General features: G+C 38.7%; 1 protein-coding gene and 1 long non-coding RNA gene across 4 annotated transcripts in view; both read left to right on the forward strand.

Annotated features, from left to right (window-relative positions):
- The window catches only part of LOC117945779, a 21288-nt gene extending 9853 nt beyond the window's left edge, over nucleotides 1-11435 (forward strand). Inside the window, exons 2-3 of the long non-coding RNA XR_004656895.1 lie at nucleotides 4636-4643; nucleotides 11335-11435. This is a non-coding gene — a long non-coding RNA (uncharacterized LOC117945779). The remainder of the gene's footprint in view (nucleotides 1-4635; nucleotides 4644-11334) is intronic.
- The window catches only part of ascc3 (activating signal cointegrator 1 complex subunit 3), a 178514-nt gene that overhangs the window by 50483 nt on the left and 107687 nt on the right, over nucleotides 1-20344 (forward strand). For all 3 annotated transcript variants that reach the window (XR_004656892.1, XM_034873475.1, XM_034873474.1), the window contains exons 9-10: nucleotides 16258-16461; nucleotides 19749-19889. Coding sequence is in view for 2 of the 3 variants with exons in the window: in XM_034873475.1 (XP_034729366.1) it covers nucleotides 16258-16461; nucleotides 19749-19889 (345 nt within the window). In the remaining variant the exon portion in view is untranslated. The remainder of the gene's footprint in view (nucleotides 1-16257; nucleotides 16462-19748; nucleotides 19890-20344) is intronic.

Here is a 20344-nt window from a genome sequence, read left to right on the forward strand (position 1 = left end):
ACACACACACACACACCACACACACACCACACACACACACGCAAACACACACAAACACACACCAGAAAACAACAACTAAAACATCATCTAAGTAAAATTGCTTTTGAGGGCTAAGGTTCAAAGCAAGGTTAAAAGTTGACGTACTTGTATAAATTATACAAAAGAGTGATACAGAGGGGGACAGTTGCTTAATTGAGTCACACTAAGAAACTGCAGCTTCTCTGTGATCAAAAAAGGCTTGCCATATTTTGATAAATGTATATGTGAACCCACGCAGTGTATGCTTTATCTTTTTGAGTTTACTGAAGTGTACATTGTAATTGCACCACTGGGGATCAGTATACATTCTACATTAAAACGGAGAACATCTCTGATCCAAGCCTCCAAGGATTGGTGGCAAGCTGACTTCCTAAAACTTTAGCTTTAAAATTACTTAGATTTAAATTTTGTGTACATTTTTCTGTAAGTGTCAACTTCTTTTTTTTATGTTTATTAAAAAAAAAAGTTTTTTTTGTGGACATTTTCAGGCCTTTTTTTTTACAGGACAGATATAGACATGAAAGGGGAGAGAGAGAGGGGGAATGACTTGTATGTGCTGCTGCTCTACCAACTGAGCTAACCCGGCCACAAGTGGCAACATCTTAGTAGTGACCTTTCATTAGCAGCTTGAAAGTTTCAATTTAGTTTTAGTATTTTCTGTGGAAACATTAATATTATTGTAATGCTAATTGAGATTTGATCATATGAAGAAAATTGAACCAACTGAAACACGTCCTCAAGTGTTTGACACTGGAAACGATGGCATTGCCCTCAACCTGCAAAAGGAGGCTGTCTTGCAAGGGAACGTTGTCTTCCTATCCCTGCTTACATTCTTCATCTATGCTTCTGCTCTCGGCATAGTGCAAATGTTTGTAGTCAGATTCAAAAAAAATCCTTCCAAAAAGTTGAAAGGATTCACTAATGACCTTGCATTAGCCTGTGGGATAACCAGATATTGCAAGAGATTTTTTTAAGGATGTCTTAGAGTTGTTATTTTATATCTATTTACAGTTTTTGCCTCTAATGCGTGATACAGATTTCACTATATTATAACGTGTCCCTATCATGATTCACATTAATCCATAATCTATAATATCACATAATGAATAATGAGAATAAAGAGTGACAATGAGCTTGCATTTCAGTTGCTTACTCAGCTTGTTAACGTGGAACCATTGCTTTTTCCCCAACCTGGCCACTATTTTCCTGTGTTTTGTGTCTAAGTGACTGATTGGAACAACAGTCTTTGACAGTGGTCAAGTGGTCAGCGAGAGAACTGCAGTCGGCAGCGAAGAAACAAGCTACAATGTAAGTTAATGGGGCAATTGTCCAGCTTGTATTTAACGTCACAAAAGTACTTGTTTTGACACTGAGAGGCTCAGATTAATATTCTAAGTGTCTGACAACATTATGGAAAGGATTTCTAAAGAGATAGACCTTTGAAACCTATTTGAGACCTTTCTTTTTACCTAAAAACAGCTCTGAAGTTAAACCCACCACACTCCATTTAAAAAAACAATACTTTGTATGTAAAGAGCCAACATATTTTCACTTGTAAATCGGTTAATGTATGTGTTTATTTCAGTGTTCAGAGTTGTGATTGTTGCAAAAAGTAGAATGAACGCAACTTTGCAGATGTTTTTATGTTTAAAAAGAAAAACGATCTTCCTCTTTAATAGAACTATCAACTTCCTTAGAAATCCTTTCCATAATGTTGTCAGACATATTAGCTCTTTTGTGAAGGTAAATATAAGCTGGCCAAGTTCCCTATTAACCTACATCGCAGCTTGTTTTGTTGCCAACATTCCTATATTGTCATAATGGTAGAAATATTTTAAGAAAAGCTTTTCACTTAAACATAGTTGCCAGGAGAAGCGTTGATTAACGTTGGTACTGTCCTCCCCCTCTGCAGACAAATTGATTCATTAGCATGATGGCCGTACAGCACGTTGAGAGAATCAATGGGACGTAGTAATCTCATTTGCATCCTAATTTAATCACTTATAATCACACTAATTTATGTAGCCTATGCCTATACATAGTTACATATGTGTAAAATATCAAAAATAAAAGTGAAACAAATCAAAATTTTCTCTCTATAAAGGTTGTGTCGCGACACAAGAGTCCTGTGTTTGTGCTCTGGAATATCAGAACTGTTATTTGACTCATTTGAACAAAACACTAACTTTATCGTATTGTGTGGTTTTTATAGGCTGGTGTGGATGCGTGCTGTCAGATGGAAGGTTGTGTGTTGACTGTTGAACTGAAAGACGCACTGCGCACAGGAGTGATGGAGAGACAAATGTAAATGCTGAAGTTGATTACAATCTTTTCATCCATTTTAGGTTTTACACTGCAGATTACACAATGCTTACAAGTCAAAACAGCATCATGTAGAACCAACTAGATTTTTCTTCATGAAAATTTGTTTGCGTCGGTTGCTCACAGAAAACCCTGAGACATTGTCTGTTCACTGAACTGAACACACAGCGCAACTTACTATTGTGGCAGCATGAAAACACACAGATTGCGTATGAAAATGTCACATTTTACACTGCTAAGATTTTTGTGTAGGTTTAAACTGTTAGATGTGCTTTCTGGCTGTGTATGGTGTGTGGGGCCTGTGTATGTGTTTGTCCTTGCTGCTATAGAGATGGAAATGCAGCATTATACAGTTGGAGAGTGGTGGCGTGTAAATGGATCATGGAAATAGTATTTAATAATAAAAATAATAATAAAATGAAATAAAAATAATAATAAAATAAAATGGAAATCAGCGCAGACAAAAGGATACAGTCCGTCATGGGCTTGTAGGATTTAAATGTAAATGTAAATGTGCTGTATTTATATAGCGCTTTTCCAGTCTTAACAACTGCTTAAAGCGCTTTTACATCTACAGGAAACATTCACCATTCACACACATTCATACACTGTGGCCGGGGCTGCCGTACAAGGTGCCACCTGCTCATCAGATAAACATTCACACACATTCACACTCCGATGCACAGCACCGGGGGCAACTCGGGGTTCAGTGCCTTGCCCAAGGACACTTCGACAATGACTGAAGGGGCGGGGATCGAACCACCAACCTTCCGATTGGCAGGCAACCGCTCTACCACTGAGCCACAGCCGCCCCATTTAGTGGCATCTAGCTGTGAGTTTGTGGATTGCAACCAAGTGAATATCCGTTACCTCACCCCTCCCTTTCCAAGCGTGTAGCAGGGACTACGGTGGCCTTCAGGTAGAGTAAAAACCAGAAAGGCACTATCTAGGGCAGGGGTATCAAACACTTGGCCCACGGGCCAGAACCGGCCCGCCAAAGGGCCCAATCAGGCCCACTGGATGGCTTGCAAAGTGTGAACAAGGGACAGTATTTTAGAGAAAGCTGTTAGTGTTACTGTGTACCATGCACATCACATATACTGGCCTGGAGTTTATTTAATTAAAAAAAGGCGAAATGTTTGCGGAAATGTAACAAATTAGTTGTATGGGTGATGCAGGGTGGGCGCTACTGTGTTTTTTTGAGGTTTTGGGGGTCACAATGCTTTCAGTGCTTCTACAGCAGGTGCTTATGGAGGAAATGATGGATTACCTTACTCTTTGCTATCTCCATCCTACTCCCAGCCCTCCCTCTCCCTGCTATGCGCCCTCTCCCCCTCTTCTTCCTGCTGCTGCTGCTCCTCTATAGGGAAATGAATGGGCCTCCTGTTTGCTGCATTCGCATCTCACTCTGTCAAACTCCACCATGCATCTGGTACAAAGGCTTGGTTTGCGTGTGTGTGCTCAGAGTGCACGTGTATCCATAGGATTGGCTCTGGGATTCACATTGTGTGTGTGTGTGTGTCTGTGTGTGTGTCTGTGTGTTTGGGGGGGGGTTTGGCCAGGTCATTTAGTACTCTGCATGCAGGCTTGGAGCAGGCTGATAAGCTGTTTGCAAAAACTGGCAATTAAAAGTTGATCAGGCTGTCAATTCAAATGGAATGAAATGGAACCAGAGAGTAATTAAAAGGAAGGCATGAAAATGACAACAATTATATCTCTTAGCTTCCCATTACCGATGCACAGAGGAATTTAATTAGTGTAGTGACTCATACAGTAAACACACAATAACCAAAAATGGCAGCCAATGCAAAAGAATTGGTGGCCGCTTACAGAGACTGGGCATCTCAGTTGCACTATTAAACCTACAAACAGGGAGGCCATGGTAGATGGACAACACTGGTGTTTAGCTGTTAAATCATTAGTTTGATCCTTATGGGTCCAATTAGTGTGTTTTAAGTAGCTGGTGGATTGGTGGGATACTCCCAGTCCTCCCAGTATGCCCATATGGCCGTAGGCTGTGTATCCGCTGAGTTAATGAGCCTGTCAGCTTCCATCCCACTCAGCATTGGCCCAAGATCAGCTGATGGGCATCTTCCTTTGCACACAGTACAGTATGTACTGCTGAGAACAACTGCTTCCACTTCATAGACAGCATACAGAGATAACTCACTCAGTCTATCCTGTGTTTCTTATATACAGAAACCTCAACTTAATCTTTGTTCTTCTCATATTCAGCCAGAGATTGCTCATCACCTAAATATCTTCATAGTCCAGAAAATGTTGTTTGTCATAACTGGTCCATGTTTTAGTGCGTTTGGATGACAGCCTCAGAGATCTGGAAAACACTAAGCTACTGGAATCCTATACTTCAGTGCTGTATCTGAAGGAAAGAGAACAAATGAGCCTGTTGGCTCTGGATGCGTTTTCTTTGAATCTCTACTTGATAGAGTATTCTCATCTCCTGTCAACTTAATGAATTTGGCATCATGCCGTATGATGTCAGTTTGACTTTGTGGCTCAAAGCTTTCTGCTTGTGGGACTGAATGTGAGAGTGACAAGCTATGGCCACTGAATGATTGATCAGCAAGGTAATGTGGTATACACATTACTACAGCACATTTTTTTGTGTGTGTTTTGTGTACATACATTAAGCAATAATAATATAATCCAGTATGTGAACACCACACTCTACATTCACATATTCAGTATTTATTCTGTTGGATTCTAAATATAAAAATGAAATCATAAATAAAGCAATTGATTGCACAATACAAATGTATCCAGACAGAAACAGACACAAAACACAAGACTTTACACTTTAAAAAAAATGTCACACGAGTAAAGGTCTGTTTCCTACTGCCATCCATTGTGAATAGGTTGCCGATGACATCTGCTTTCACCTATTTAAAAAATAAAATAGTGAGAAACTGTGAAGGATATTAACCAAAGTCTATTTTCTATGTATGTGTGTGTGTGTGTGTGTGTGTGTTTGTATAAATACATAGTGAATAGTTCACTATATTTTAGTTGTAAAGTTTAGTAAAGACTAAAACTAATGAGCTCCACTTACCTGCACGACGTAGGAAAAGCCCTTTTGGGCCACTGCAAGCTGAACAGAATTGGCGCAGACTTACCACCACATCCTCAGGGTGATGAAATTCTTGATGAGGAAGGTTTTTCAGCAAAGCATTGTTGGTCCTATATGTTAACACCTGCATGATGTCCATTGATGTACAGTAACTACCTCCCCACAACACATGCTATCATACCCTCGAGACAATCTTTGGCAGGCACAGCTGGATCTACAATTGGAAGATGTCTGTGCATACATTAACATAACAATGAAGCCAGAGAGGTTTTAAGGAGAGAATAAAAAAGCGCTGAAGATTTCCAAAGAGCATTAAATGATGGCAACTTTCTATTTACAACATGTATGCTTTACCTCAAGGTGAATACTGGGGCAGGCATACATTTACATGAATTAGCATGTTTAAGGAGTGTGGGGACACTGGCTTTTCGTTACAAACAGACAAAGTCGATAAATCAAAATGAGGACCAGCCGCTCAAGTGATTGTTGTGCCTCTCTGGTCACTAGAGAGGAATGAGTGTGCAGAAGCCTCGCCAAATAGGGTGAAGCTCAGTGGTCCATAATTCAAAAATGAATATTTATAAGTAGGAGCTCAGTGGACTTGGTCTGGGAGGAAATAATTGGGTAGACATTAGGAGACTAGAATCACATCCCCGTTCAGAGAGAGTAGAAGAAGCCCTGCAGTCATTTTGAAGACAATGTGCGTCAGTGACATCTATACTGTACTGTAATCTGTTTAGCTATGGTGGGAGTGGAGGGAGTGGAGTGAGTGGTAGTGGTGCATGTGGACTTTGAGATATTTGGACATTTTCTAAACTATGAGCTTGCGTGTTCACACTGCAAGCAGCTGATTTTGGACCAACGATAGCTGGCTCCAAACACATCAGTTAAGTGAATAAACCTTCAATAACTAATTGGGTGACATTAATAACACATACATGTCTGGTCTGGCTAGTCTACACAGCACTCCGGGATGGGAAAAAACATGCCCTGATTTATTGGCATTTCTTTAAATCTATCCCAATAATTTTAGTCGGCGCTTAGCTAGATTAGCTAGAACAATAGCTAGAACATGTGGTAATGGAGGGAGGTGACAACCCTAGTGAATTTCTTTAAAGCTATTCCAGTACTCTTTTCTTGCTATGGAATTGGAGAGCATAAATTATTTTTTCATGTAAAAGACAAAAGAATTTTTTTTTTTTTTAAATAATTTGCTTAATTTTCCATGAAGGCAAGCCAGCAGTCAAGATGATGGATAACAGATCAATCCCTTGGAAAGCTGTACAGGTGCCGTTACTGTTGTTGGGCATGGGTGCATATTGTTGTCTATGGCCATGAAAGCTTTGTTTTAGCTCTCAGCTAACACAAAGGTGTATACAAAACACTCTCCTTTCCAATGATCAACATTTAAGGTTAAGGTTATAGTAATGACACATTTACACGGAGTGTAATCCGATCTTTTTTTTTTTTTGTCTAACCAGGTCGGAGAAGGAGTCCTGGGAAGAGTTTGTTGTGTCTGAGTACAGAAAGCCTAGTTTAATGTTAATGTGCTCAGTGTTTAGCTGATATGGACAATGTTGATGAGTCGAGTCAAGTCCCCTCTCGTGAGATTTCAGAAGAAGACTTCACATTGAGAGAGACTTGGCTAGATATCATAATAAACAGACCAGATCAATCGGAAGGGAAAGATAAACATTTTAATTTGCTGTTAGGTCCTTCCCATAATGTAGTCAGGCACTAACTCTGAGCCTGCATTAATAGGGGACGGACATTGCAGCACTCTCGCTCAATGCTGGACCAATTTTTAAAATTGTTGTGCCGATGATTCACTTAGACACTAAAACATGGGAAAAAAGGGTTAAAAAACATACGAAAGTTTCCCTTTTTAATGGTTGAAAGTTTAGAGCACTGCCAATTACTAGAAACTCAGTTTACCGGTGGCCTAAGCAGTGAGTGTAATAGTTTTTAGACATCATTTGCAATGGCTGGGATGATGTTGCCGATTGGATCTTTAATGGGAGTTTCCCTTACTTAGGATTGTGATTTTCTCTTTTCTCTCTAACAAAACCATCAGTGGAATAATAAATTTTTAGAGACATTTCTAAAAAACAATTTTTTTTATAGAAAGAATGCACATCACATGTCAGTCAATCTGACATTTAATTCATTTGTAAAGAAGAACATAACTTGGATGTTCTGTATTTTGGAATGGAAAAAATAATGATTCTATGGAAAGGAATCTATTTTTAAAATTGTCCCCAAAAGACTTCACCATACATACCATTTGTATTGTGAAGACAATTTCCCTATCATTTTCATCATGAGCTGTTAAAATGTGTATCCTTTCAGATAATATTTGGACAAAACTGGAAAGCTTTGAATGGCTGCAATCAACTTCTTGTCTTTATCTTTTGCCAGTGGGGCTGTTGTCTTTTATCACATGCATCAGTGGCCAACTTCTTGTTGACCATACACACATCAGTTGAGTTTTAGTGTTCTTTCTGTTGAAAATCACCTGTTTGTTGTTGATTTTATTACTGGCAGTGGGTATTGCTGGTAATCAGCAGTCTTTATGCATCACAAAACAGCCAAACTTTTGCATGTAAACATCAGTGGCTGTGCCGAGCTTTTCATCGGAAGCTCTCCGGACCCATACAGCACCTAGCTGAAACCACAGCCTCCCTTCACTCCTGCCAGCTTAAGTGGACTCTAATAAAGTTGCTCTTTGATGCATTAATAACCTCTTCCTCCCTACTGGGCTGTGGGGCCAACTTCCGAACATCACCCCGCATATCCTCGGCTGACATGGCGCTCTTTAATTATTTCTTTCTATGAGTGTTAGAGTGAAACGAGGGCAAGAGGAAAGTGATGACATACTTCTAATGAATCCTTGAATAAATAATACTGCTGTCTAAGCATCCCCTACCAGCCTAACTGGGAGAGTGGTGAAATGCAGAAGAAGCGGAGAGAGGGTGAATGATGGAAAGAAAATAAAAAAAATGGATATGGAGGTAGAGATACACCTCAACCTACAGTGACCCCTACTGAACGAGATTCCACCGCAGCCTGTACATCAATTAATATGTTTACATTCACATAATATTACGTTTTTTGCCCTTATTCCGAAAACGACGATGTTCTGACTAAGCTGTTTACATGGCTAATGAAAGTGAATATTTTACAAATATTCCTGTTGACAACTTGTTGGACTATGCCAACACAGCGTCCCTCTTTCATTCCTTCAACCAGCCTTGAAAGGTCGGCGTAGCTGCGTTTTCTCATATCCAAAAACCTGTCGAAATCCAAGTCTTTGATAATGTTTAAAAGCAAAAGCTGTGTTTCTCCTTCTTATCGGGGCTGCAGCCTTGCAAACTGTTGGCTGGTTGGTTTGTGTACAGTAACCCTAACAACGCACAAAGCTGACCGTAAGTGGTAAACAGGTAAGAGGCCGTATACTGGGGAAAAAGGCCTGATTGAGACGCATTTTCCAATCTCTAAAACCTGAATAATTCTCGCATATCCCACATGTCTAAAGGCCTTACTTTGAATATACAAACGAAATATGCGCTTTACATGACTTGTATCAAAATCAGAATATTGACATATGGAATATTGGTGTGCATGTAACATACTCAATGGCGTCTGAATGTTGCTTTCACTTTTTAATATTTTCCAAAGCTTGATTAATTGCGGTCAGTCAGAGATAAGTCTTTATCCTTGACGTTCCACTTCCGGGATTGCTCTTTTGCCGCCAAAAAATTCGCCAGATTTCGCTCTTCTAGGTTCTGCAAATCAGCTCTTAATATTCTTGAAACTGACTTTTTTATTTAAAAATTGTTCACAGAAGTCCCAGACGCCCTGTATTGTGTTAAAATTGAATGACAATGTATGTTGCACTCATCTGTGCTTATGCAAAAACAAACAGTAGAGTCCATTATTTTTCCACAACGCTTTTCATATGTGTGCAGTATGCTTGAGGATAAGGATAATGATAGGAATGAAAATCCAAATACACAAAATCCATCTGAAGGGTTAGAGTTAGATAGTAAGAGTTAGATATTGAATTACTTGGATGGATAATGGCTGATGCTGCAGTATAATCAATAGCTCTTTGTCTTTTATAACCATGTTTCTATTCGCTTTCCATGACTAAAAACATATTGGAGCCATCCTCGCTGCCAAAGGACTTTTGAACAATAAACAAAATAGCAATTTTGTTTTATTAAAATACTTTTTATTTTAATCTGTTTCAATCAATACAATAATTGTTCAAAAATTGGATATTTATCAGTGAAAATTTGAAGAAAGGATTGCATTTATTATGCTCAAATCTAAGGTTCTGATTCTTCATCCATGTAATGAACAGAATTTAATAAAAAGTGTTATGTGGTTTTAAATGTGTTTTGGATTGTACACATCAGGGCGGCACACTTGATCGCAATTTTATCAAAATCCGTATGGACTAATGCAGTATCAAAAATCAAAGGGGGGGAAATATGTGTTAAACCAGTCTGAATTAAGTATTGTGGTGCTGTAGATGGGATCCAGAAGCGGACACTAGGCAGATGGACAGTTAACTCAGGTCTATTTATTCAACAACAACAAAAAAGCCAAAGTATGCGAGCACAAGAACTGATGAGTCACAGTGGGAGCGGAGTTCAGCGTGTTTGAGAACACGGCTGTGAGCAGGCAGGCAGCGCCTAAGGCCCAGTTCAGACCAAAGATTTGTGACGAGACAAAAACTGTTTTGAAAAGTTGCAGCGGTCTTAACCAGCCTGTCTCAGCTCGATTCAAACCAGCTGATCGTCTCAGCTGGTTGAGTCTCCAGAGGCTGGTTTTAGAATGTACAGGACGTCACCTGTTTTCAACAGCCCATAGAGAAGTCAGCTATAAACTATAGAAATAAAATTATCCATAATCCATTTTTTTTGTGTTGCAAACAGCTGGTCATAATGGCAGAGTTTTAGACGTAGCGTCAAAGCCCGCCCAATAGCACAGGAACGTTATACGGTTAAGAGAGAAATAGAGTGACTGAAGAGAGAGAGTGCCCACCAACAATAGAAAAAAAACATGAATCATAGAAATGAAACGGGTTTTTACCCTTTCATCACTAGAAATGCAACTTAAGCAAGCATCTCAATATCACTCACGCTATCCACGTTCCTATTTAGACAAAACAAATGATATATCCAGCTACAAAAAAGCCTAAAAGTCGGATGTTAGCCCGGAAGTACAAAGATGGGTGTTTATGGAGATGATACACCATCTCGTCTCGTCTCATTGGTGTGAACCTACTGCTTTCAAAACACGGCAGACCAGCTTGTTGGAAGTTTCAACTCGTCTCGTCGCGAATCTTTGGTGCGAAGTGGGCTTTAAATACAGACCGTGAACTAGAGAAAGGCAGAGACACACAAATGTTAGCAAAATCTTCACTAGGACCTGGCCCGTAGCGTCGGTGACCACTGAAGCTGAACTGACGAACTGGCGAGTAGTGGACAAAGAGCCGGTGTAATCTACTGGGTGGGTTGATTACTAGAACGAGCCACAAGTGGGAGACACTGCAGGGGATACTCACCCAGGAGAGAGGGAGCTAGAGCAACACACCCACAATCACACACAGGCTGTGTTTAAAACTGTTCAGTCATTCACTCACTCACTCACTCACTATTCCCTATATAGTGTTTATTAAATAGTGAAGCATATAGGGAAACACCAAACAAGATCTCGGACACTCACTGAACACACATCGTTGAGGGACTTGTGTCAGTAGATGCTGTATATCTTTGACTGTAGACGATTATCTTTGTGACTTGAGGCGGGCGCGCCCAGGCATCAGGTCAGCACACCAAAACAACAATACTTCTAACACCCAACACTCAGGGGAGTAGTAGATGGGTGTGTATATGTTGCATGTTACATTTCCACTGTTTAGAAACAAAAGCCCGCTCCATTATTCCTTTTCAGTTTTCGTGGGTGCTTTTCCTTTTTCTTCAGGTGAACACAACTGCATTGTATTATGGTATACTGAAGTAAAACGTAGGATGCATCGTATGTACACTCAAAAAGAGACCGAGACGCCCCAACTCAGAGTAGTTACTTAATCTGTGTCACTAGCAGCAGGTCCTGAGTGGATTGTTTCCAGAGGAAGAAGTGAACGTAAACAGTTTATGAGGAATTCTTTCTCCCCATACTCACTAAAGTATATATATTGGACCCATTTTTCACAAGCTAAATACAGTATATCCGCAATATTTTAATACTAAAAGGGAATTTTTCAGACAGACACATCAGAAGAAAATGAACTTTGTTTGTGACCTGTCCAAGTAATAAACTCTTGCAAGATCGGTCAACACATAGAAGCTAACGTCAGCTAACGTTCCTAACACAACTAATCTCTGTGATGCTAAATATCTTTTAACTCTGTAAATATCTAACGTTAGCAAAAGAACATATAAACAAATTATTTAAATATTACTTTTCATCCATCCACACAACGTTCACGACACGTTTAAACGAGACCCCAACCCTTTAGGAGGCAGGAATATGGGTGGGAATCACCTGACTTCCCCCGATCCGATATCATCATGATACTTATGCCACAATACGATATTATTGCCATTATAAGAAATATTGCAATATTCTGCGATATATTGCAATTTATAACTTTTTTTCCAACTTCTAATAAAGGAAAATATGTCAACCTCTGTTTATTCATATCACTCCACTTTTATTGCTGCAAAATTGCATTGTCAAGCAGACAAACTGACCAACACATATACAATAAAAGATCAATACTTGGCGCCCGTGTAGCGAGACAGTATTGCCACTGAAAATATCGCGATACTATGCTATATTGATTTTTTTCTCCCCACCCCTAGGCAGGAAGTGTGTACGGTTTCATACCATTTGCTCTGCTTGAAATGCTCTATCTTTAGTATAGAGGATTATTGACTCAAATTAGCAGTGCATTGTGGGTATTTGATAGTGGCCTATATAGTGAATGAAATGAAGCTTGGTGAATTTGAACACCCACAACAAAATGAGGAACACACTATGTAGTGCACTATTTTTGTGATAGGGAACAAACACAGCGGAAGAGACTGACAGCAGGGAAGGGAAACAGGGAACCTGAGGAAAGGGGAGGTGGCAAGTCCACATACTAACTAAAGAAAAAGTGACAGATCATTGCAAAATATAACACATGTCTGATTTTACAATGAAAATGAGAATACTGTTACAAAAATGATCATTCCCTTCTATGTTGTGAATCCTGTCAATATAGGACACATTATTCACCCGTACAGCAGCTGCATGTTTTTACCCGCCTGTGTGTTCTGTGTTTAAGTGTGTGTGTGGCACCAACTGTCCTTCACAGTGGCCATTTCTCTACTTATCAGAGGCAGTTTGAGATTGAGTGCCATCACCCACACTCTGTTGCCATAGTGAAGGGAGATGGAAGGCAGCTTGAGTGACAGCCGGTCCCACCACACACATTTTCTCCTCCTTCATGCTTCTTGATGCTCCTCTTTTTGTGCAGTCACTTGGTACTTGGTGGCTCAGTCACTGACACATAGTGTAACTGATAGCCTGTCTAAGTGTCATGTCAGGACACTGGGTAGAAGATTGGGCAGTGTTTTGTCACAGAAAATGCGGTCAACCAATACTGTTTCTGTGTCTCCTACTCTGCCAATCCACAGACACTTATTGCTGATTCCATTTTGTTGTAGTGGCCCTGAAATTGTGACTTCCTCCCTCAGTTCACAAAACCCGGCATTTTTTATTATCAATTAAATGTCTTTAAATCATGTCAATTTCAATGATTAATGCAAAAAACAGCTGGTTCCAGCCTTGAAAAATCGCCTGCCCTTTCTTTGTGTTTAGAGCAAATTTATGTGACACCCCAGAACTTTTGATGTTTTGATGAGCATTTTTCACTATTTTATTGTTTAGACCAAACGATTATTCAACAAAGAGGTCAGTTTGTTAGGTCGGTAGCAGGGCCTGAAGTTAACTTTTTTGACCATCTGCCACAGTCACTTTTTACCATTGCGCCATCATCGCGTGCTGTAGTAGGGGGCCTGCCTTGATGATCCAGAATAAAGCATAATTTCCTATCCTGGGCTGGGAGACACATTCATACGATTTGATAAAGTACCTTTAGGACTTTAAGTTATCATTGCACCTACAATAATTTAGCTGTCTTCAATTTAGGTCATCCTCATTTACATTTCATCTGCGTTTTTTTTCCTGCATCCACCGTGTGTGATTGTGTGATTGTGAAAAAGCGAGCCGACTGGATTAAAACAACAGCAACTTTCAGCGGCTTTATGGTGAAAAATACGTTAACGCCTACCTTGATGTTAAAATGTGGACATGTTGTCAGGACATTCTGAAATGTTTTGCACGGTCTTTTGCTGTACATTTAGTTGGTGAGATGTTCAAGTCACACATGTCTCGTCTTCATATCAGAAACAGGGAAATGAATTTGACCTGGTCTCACCCCCGCTTGGTCAGTGGCGGACCACGTGGGACTGCTGGGATTGTTGCGAGTACTGAAAATGCGAAACGGGGCCCCAGCTGTCAATCAATGTCTTCCAGTAATGCGGGCCCCAAAATGGGAAATGAGAAAATATTAGACACACAGCACACAAACGAAATATACAATATATATCTATAAAGAATAGAATAGAATACAAAAAGAATATTCAAAAAAGGAATATTAAAAAGACAAAGTGGAGAATATGTACCAACGTATATACAAGTTAGGAATATTTTTTTACAACTACTTAAATTATACTTAGAAAGATGTAAGTTAAAGCTATGTTTGTGCAGGTTGCACGGCACTGTATATTAGTCTTATCTAACACTCAGTGATGAAGTGTTACAAAGTTTTAATGCGTGTGGTAGGACTGATTTCCTTTAGTGGCCCCTGCAACATAGATGAAATTACATTTAAAAAACTGTTAATTATTAAGTCGTTATTCTTTCCTTTCTTTATTATTTTTTTTACATTTTCCAACCGTAAGAAAATAAAAGCAAGACCTGCATATTGCTTTTCATTGTTCATCAATTGGGGGAGCCTCCACCAAAACAAATAAAGGCATTTTCATTAGTTTTTATAAAGAAGTAGAGGAGAGCTGGTTTTCTTTTTAGGAAAGTCTCAATACAAAAAATATTTGGGTATATAAACAAAAATCCAACATTTTGACACCATAGCATGTGCTTTTCTGTTTGATTATGACAACTTATATCCACCTATACAAATAAAATACATAAAGCAGTATTTCTTTTTATTTGTATTTAAATGTGCACTCTAAATCTTCCATACAAATAAAGGCAAAATACACAACCGGTCAAAAGTTTGGGGCCCCTTACAAATGATAGACAGAATACCAGCTGATCTGAGTGGGGGGGCTGGTCTTTAATGCAATATCTACATTGCCCATTATCAGCAACCATTCATCCAATGTTCCAAATACACATTCTGTTTACTAATCTGATATAATTTAAAAAAACTAACTATAAAAACACTGAAGAACTGATTTGCAATTCTGTAAGTACATAATGTAATCTGAAAACTGCTAAAGAACTGCAACTGATCTCAGCTGGTATTCTGTCTACAATGGACTGCAATGGACATTTCTAAGTGACCCCAAACTTTCGACCGGTAGTGTGTATTACTGATAAAAGCCTTAATTATTACGTAACAGCTCGTTTTTCTTTCTTTGAAATGGATTTTGAACGTGTAAAAGAAAACAGAAAATCAGGTAATTCAGAAAATAATAATATAGATAACATAGCTCTGTACATCTTAACAAAACACTTGATTTTCTTTTGTTATATTGGATCGGGAAGAAGTAAACACTTATTTTATCCCACCCCTTCTGCATGAAACATTTAAAATTATTTTTAGAAATTCATTATTTGTTTTATTTTATTTTTTAGACCCCAATATTTAACTTGACCTACCAATTCCCTTACACAATACAATTTATTTCTCATATATTTTTATGGATTTTGTTTTATACTTTCTTGCATATCTATTTGTTTTACCCAGAATACATACTGATATTTTTTTCTCTCAAAAGTATGCTTTTCCTGTTAGGTCAGGTCCAACATTCACGAAACACTGATGAAAACTGTTGGCCACAACATCCATATTATACTCTTCCTTTTCATTATTCACAAAGTATTTAGGCTTGTGTATTTGTCCAGACCCATTTTTTTAACACTGTTCATTATGCTCCATATTTCTTTAGTATTGTTTTTATTCTATTTTAATATATAATATTTTTTTTTGCTAGTCCTTATAATATTAGTTAACTTATGTATTATTTTGTATTGAAGTGGGTATACTGTTCTGTATATCAATGGGCATATATACACATTTTTAAATATACTTTTATGCTCCAGTTTACGGTGGAAATACCTTTATTTAGCCTATGCGAAGAAAAGAAGAAAAACAACACAGGTGAAAATTAAAAATATATCAAAATTATAATGGAAAGTATTTTGTCACGTGCCATTGGGGATTTTTAAGTGGGTATATGGAAATCCTGGACTTTTCTTAGTGGGTATACTGCCTATACCTGCGTGTCATTTAGACCAAACCACTGCCTTTTTGATCCATGGGCATGCTGCATATTTACATTTTTTACTAAAATGGGTTATTGAACAGTTTTTATTATACAATGTTGTGAATATTTTGAGGAATTCCCCATATCTGTCTTTTTATTTATTACAGATATGTGTATTATGAGTATATTACAGGTGTTAATGTGTCTTCTTTTCCTTATTTGCTCGATCAGATCGCCCAGCTGGTGTTCAAGGGGATGAAGCGTCTTAACAGGATCCAGTCCATCGTGTTCGAGACGGCCTACAACACCAACGAGAACCTGCTCATCTGCGCTCCGACTGGCGCCGGCAAGACCAACATCGCCATGCTGACCGTGCTCCACGAGATCCACCAGCACCTGCAGCCCGGGGGTGTCATCAAGAAGGACGAATTCAAGGTCTGATGTAACATGCACAGGGATTAGGGTTCTCCGTTGCTATGACGGATTTCCCTCAATTTGATTGTAGAAATGCCATATCTGATATTGATGCAGATCCGATGAGAAAAAAAATGGGGGCTGGTGTAAGGCAATTACAAATATTAAGTTTGTTGAATGAATGGGAATTTTGTGATGTTTAATGTTTATTGACCTAATAGTGTTTTTGAGAACTTCCTGTGTCTCAGTCAGTGACAGCTCAAGAAGATGCATCACCCATGAGTTTCACTTTGTTTATGCTGTAGCCTAGCTCCACGCCTGTCTCATTAGCCCGTTTGCTTAATAGTCCAAAAGTGTTTTGACGGAAGGTTTTGACTGAGGGTAACATTAAATAATAATAATAATAATAATAATAATAATACAATCATGCTATAGACTATTTGTCATTATCGCAAACGTTCGTATGGTTGTGTAAGAGGGTCAACCGTGTGACAGCCTTATAGCCTATTTTGGTTTCACTTTTGACGTCAGTAGGTAATAACTGTGTTGACAAAAAATAATCATTTAAATAGTCAACTTATAACTCTGCTACCAATAGGGCACGATAGCAGAAGGTTTTTTTCAGTATTTAGTTTAAAAAAAGCATCACAGCGTCTTGCTGCTTGAGTCAATGCGTAAGCTCTAATATAGTTTAGTATTTCATATTTAATCACAGGTATCCTATATTATTACTGGTGAAAACTGGAATGGTAGTAGGCTACACCTATCATTTCATTTAGATGCAATCCTGCAGTTGTAAAAGGAAACTACTACTAATGCCATTCTGAGGCTGCAGCACCATCATTAACAGAACTATAATTCATCATCTTTTATTTCAAAGGGTTTACATCATTCACCTGCAATACCGTGGAACTCATTTTTAATGTCTCTTACTGGTTTGTGTCCAGGGAACACTACAAAAACGTTTAACATGTAAGCAGCAGAAGTGCAGAACTGAGTACATTAAAACATTGGTTTATGTATCGAGATATATATCGTTGTCTCGATATTCAGTAACTTTCTCTCATATCTTCCTAATACCGTGCAGCCAAACAAACTATGGTGTAGTTTACGGTGCTATGGTGGATATTAGGGTTTAGGATTAATTGTTGTCAGAATGAAAATCGCAATTTGAAAGCATGCGTTTAGCCAATCGTGAAGTTCGCAATTAATCAAATCTTAATCATTCAGTTAAAATAACGTAAAGTGTTAACGTATTTTATTCCTCTTTTCACTATTATATGAACTGTTTTTTTACAAGATAAATGCTGGAATAATCTAACATATCACAGATTGTTTACAGAAATGGAATTTGTATTTTCAGTAGATCTTTTATTTATTTTGTAGTACTTTATTTATCTTGATAGTGCAAATCTAATTATAATCCTAATACCTGGTTGGAAAATTTTAATCATTTTATTTTTCAAGATTATTTTTGTGGTATTTTTAGGCCTTAATTATGACAAGACCGTGTAGACATTAGAGGGGAGAGGGAAGGGAATGTCATGCAGCAAAGGGCCGCAGGTCGGAGTCTAACCTGCAGCCGCTGCATCGAGGACTGGGCCTCTGCATATGTGTACACGCTGTACCAGGTGAGACACCCAGGCGTCCACAGTTTTAATTTCCCCCAAATTCTTCAGACCCAGAGGATAAGATGCAGTTGGAATGAATGAAAAAAATCATTACTTTGAATGATTTTATGAAAAGAACCAATATGTACAGTGTAACAATAACAAAAAACACAATGTATAAGAAATAATAAAAAAGATTTCAACATAACACTTAAACCTTTAAAAAAAAAGGATAGCTAGAAGCCCCAGACTTCTCAGGTCTTCACCACATCTAAATCCCAGTCAAACATGATAAATGTATTATAAACAATACAAAAACACTATGCCAATTTATTTCCTACTTTATCTAGATATTAAGATAAGGAAGAACAGAGGTTTGATTACACGTTGATGGGGTCGGGCTATATATCATTCAGTCAGTCAGAGTCACAGTAAGAATTCAAAAGAATTTCTGTGTAATGTCTAATAATGTCTGCAATAACTGCTTATTATTTCCAGTGTCACTCACGCCCCAGAGTCTCTCAACATGCCTCATGAAATTAAGCAGGTTTCTCGCTGAGACTCACAGACCCCATGCAGAGATTCAGATCTAATCCTGGGAGCTTTGGATGCTGGGAGTTCATGCAGCATTTAAATGGAAGCTTTCTGATAGTTTTAAGTCAAGGACAGCTAGATTTACTTGATTAGGTTTACCTCCAAGAGGCTTTGTCTGTTTTGCTTATTTGTGCATTATTTTTTGTCGTTTAAAGCTTGGGTAGGCAGTTCATATTTGGCGTTGTTGGGTAAACATTCCATAATATTCTTTCAGCATATTGAATTTGGAGCCGCCTGAGAGAAATCTAGACTTCTACATCTCCTCCTTGGCTCTGTTTTCAGGCTTTAGAACATCTAACCCGTCATGGAAGGAAGACGGATTTAAGATTGGTTCTTGGTGTCCACTGTTCAGCTGTTTTGTGTAGGGGGAACAGTATTACATAACTTAAATCGGAGGCCTGTAAAGGTAAACTGGGAAAGCCTTACCTACCTCCCTCCATGACTACCTTCCTTCCTTCCTTCCTTCCTTCTATTCTTTGTCAGAAGTTCCTTTGTGACTGCTGTTTTACTTTATGTTCGTCTTGTCTTTTCATCTTTCAAATTAATTGTTAGAGAGATGGTTTTTATTGTGTTTTATTGTATTTGAGGGTTGTTTCATAAGTGTATTATGAATGCTTCCTTTTGAAAAATCAGTAGATGAAAGTGGTCAAAATAAAAATACAAGAATGGGGAAAATAGAACAGTAAATATATGCACGAAAGACAGCTATTGGCAGCTTAGTCTAAAAATATTGGTACGTCTTCATACACCCATTGTGTCAAATCATAGCACACTCAGGCTTACACACACACACACACACTCACACAGTGTTGCACTGTGCCATCCAGTGACCGTAGACACTTTTTCATACATCACCATTAAACTTTACCCATGCAAGTGGCTGGCATCATATTTCTCAATAAATTGTGATTTGTGCTGGTTGCCAGGGAACAAATGATCCGGCCTCTGTTTGCTCATTTATCATCACAGTGTCCCTCCAGTCCCACTCTCCTGTACCCCCACCCCCCCCCCCTCCATTCCCAAACCCATAATTTACCATCCCCACTCTACCCCTATCTGTTCTCTCTCCTATTTATCTCATTGTCCCTCTTCCTCTCTCTGTAGATCGTATATGTGGCTCCTATGAAGGCCTTGGCAGCTGAGATGACTAATTACTTCAGTAAGCGACTGGAGCCACTGGGCATCACTGTGAAAGAACTCACTGGAGATATGCAGCTAACCAAAGGAGAAATCCTACGGACACAGGTATGCGCGCACACACATGCATAAACACTGCAAGTTCTATTTCGTCTCCAAATAAATAGTTCAGACTAAGGGTACAAAAAGCAGTCCTTCCTCCGGGTGCCCTCTGCTAAACATGTATGTTCTCTAGCACCCCCAGGTGGATTGGATTGTGACATTTATTGGAGCGGTTCCATCATTTATTCTGCAAAATGCAATCAGTCATAACTGTGCCAATTACTAGTCATAAGCATAATTCAACGTGATGTCTAATTTGAATATCATCAAGTGCCGAGCTATGGATTTACAGTTCAAATACTTACTTTCACACTATACACACTTTCAAATAGAGAAGAAATCATTAAAGGTGCCTGTTATAAACACTCAGGTGTTGCTAATCTCAGCAGGGAGGTTATTACAAAGGAAGGGGACACAGGACAGGGCGGGAAAAAGCCCTGCAGCCTGCTGACTTCTTTTTT

The sequence above is a fragment of the Etheostoma cragini genome, chromosome 6 (assembly GCF_013103735.1).
Source record: "Etheostoma cragini isolate CJK2018 chromosome 6, CSU_Ecrag_1.0, whole genome shotgun sequence".
In the NCBI taxonomy this organism is placed as follows: Eukaryota; Metazoa; Chordata; class Actinopteri; order Perciformes; family Percidae; genus Etheostoma; species Etheostoma cragini.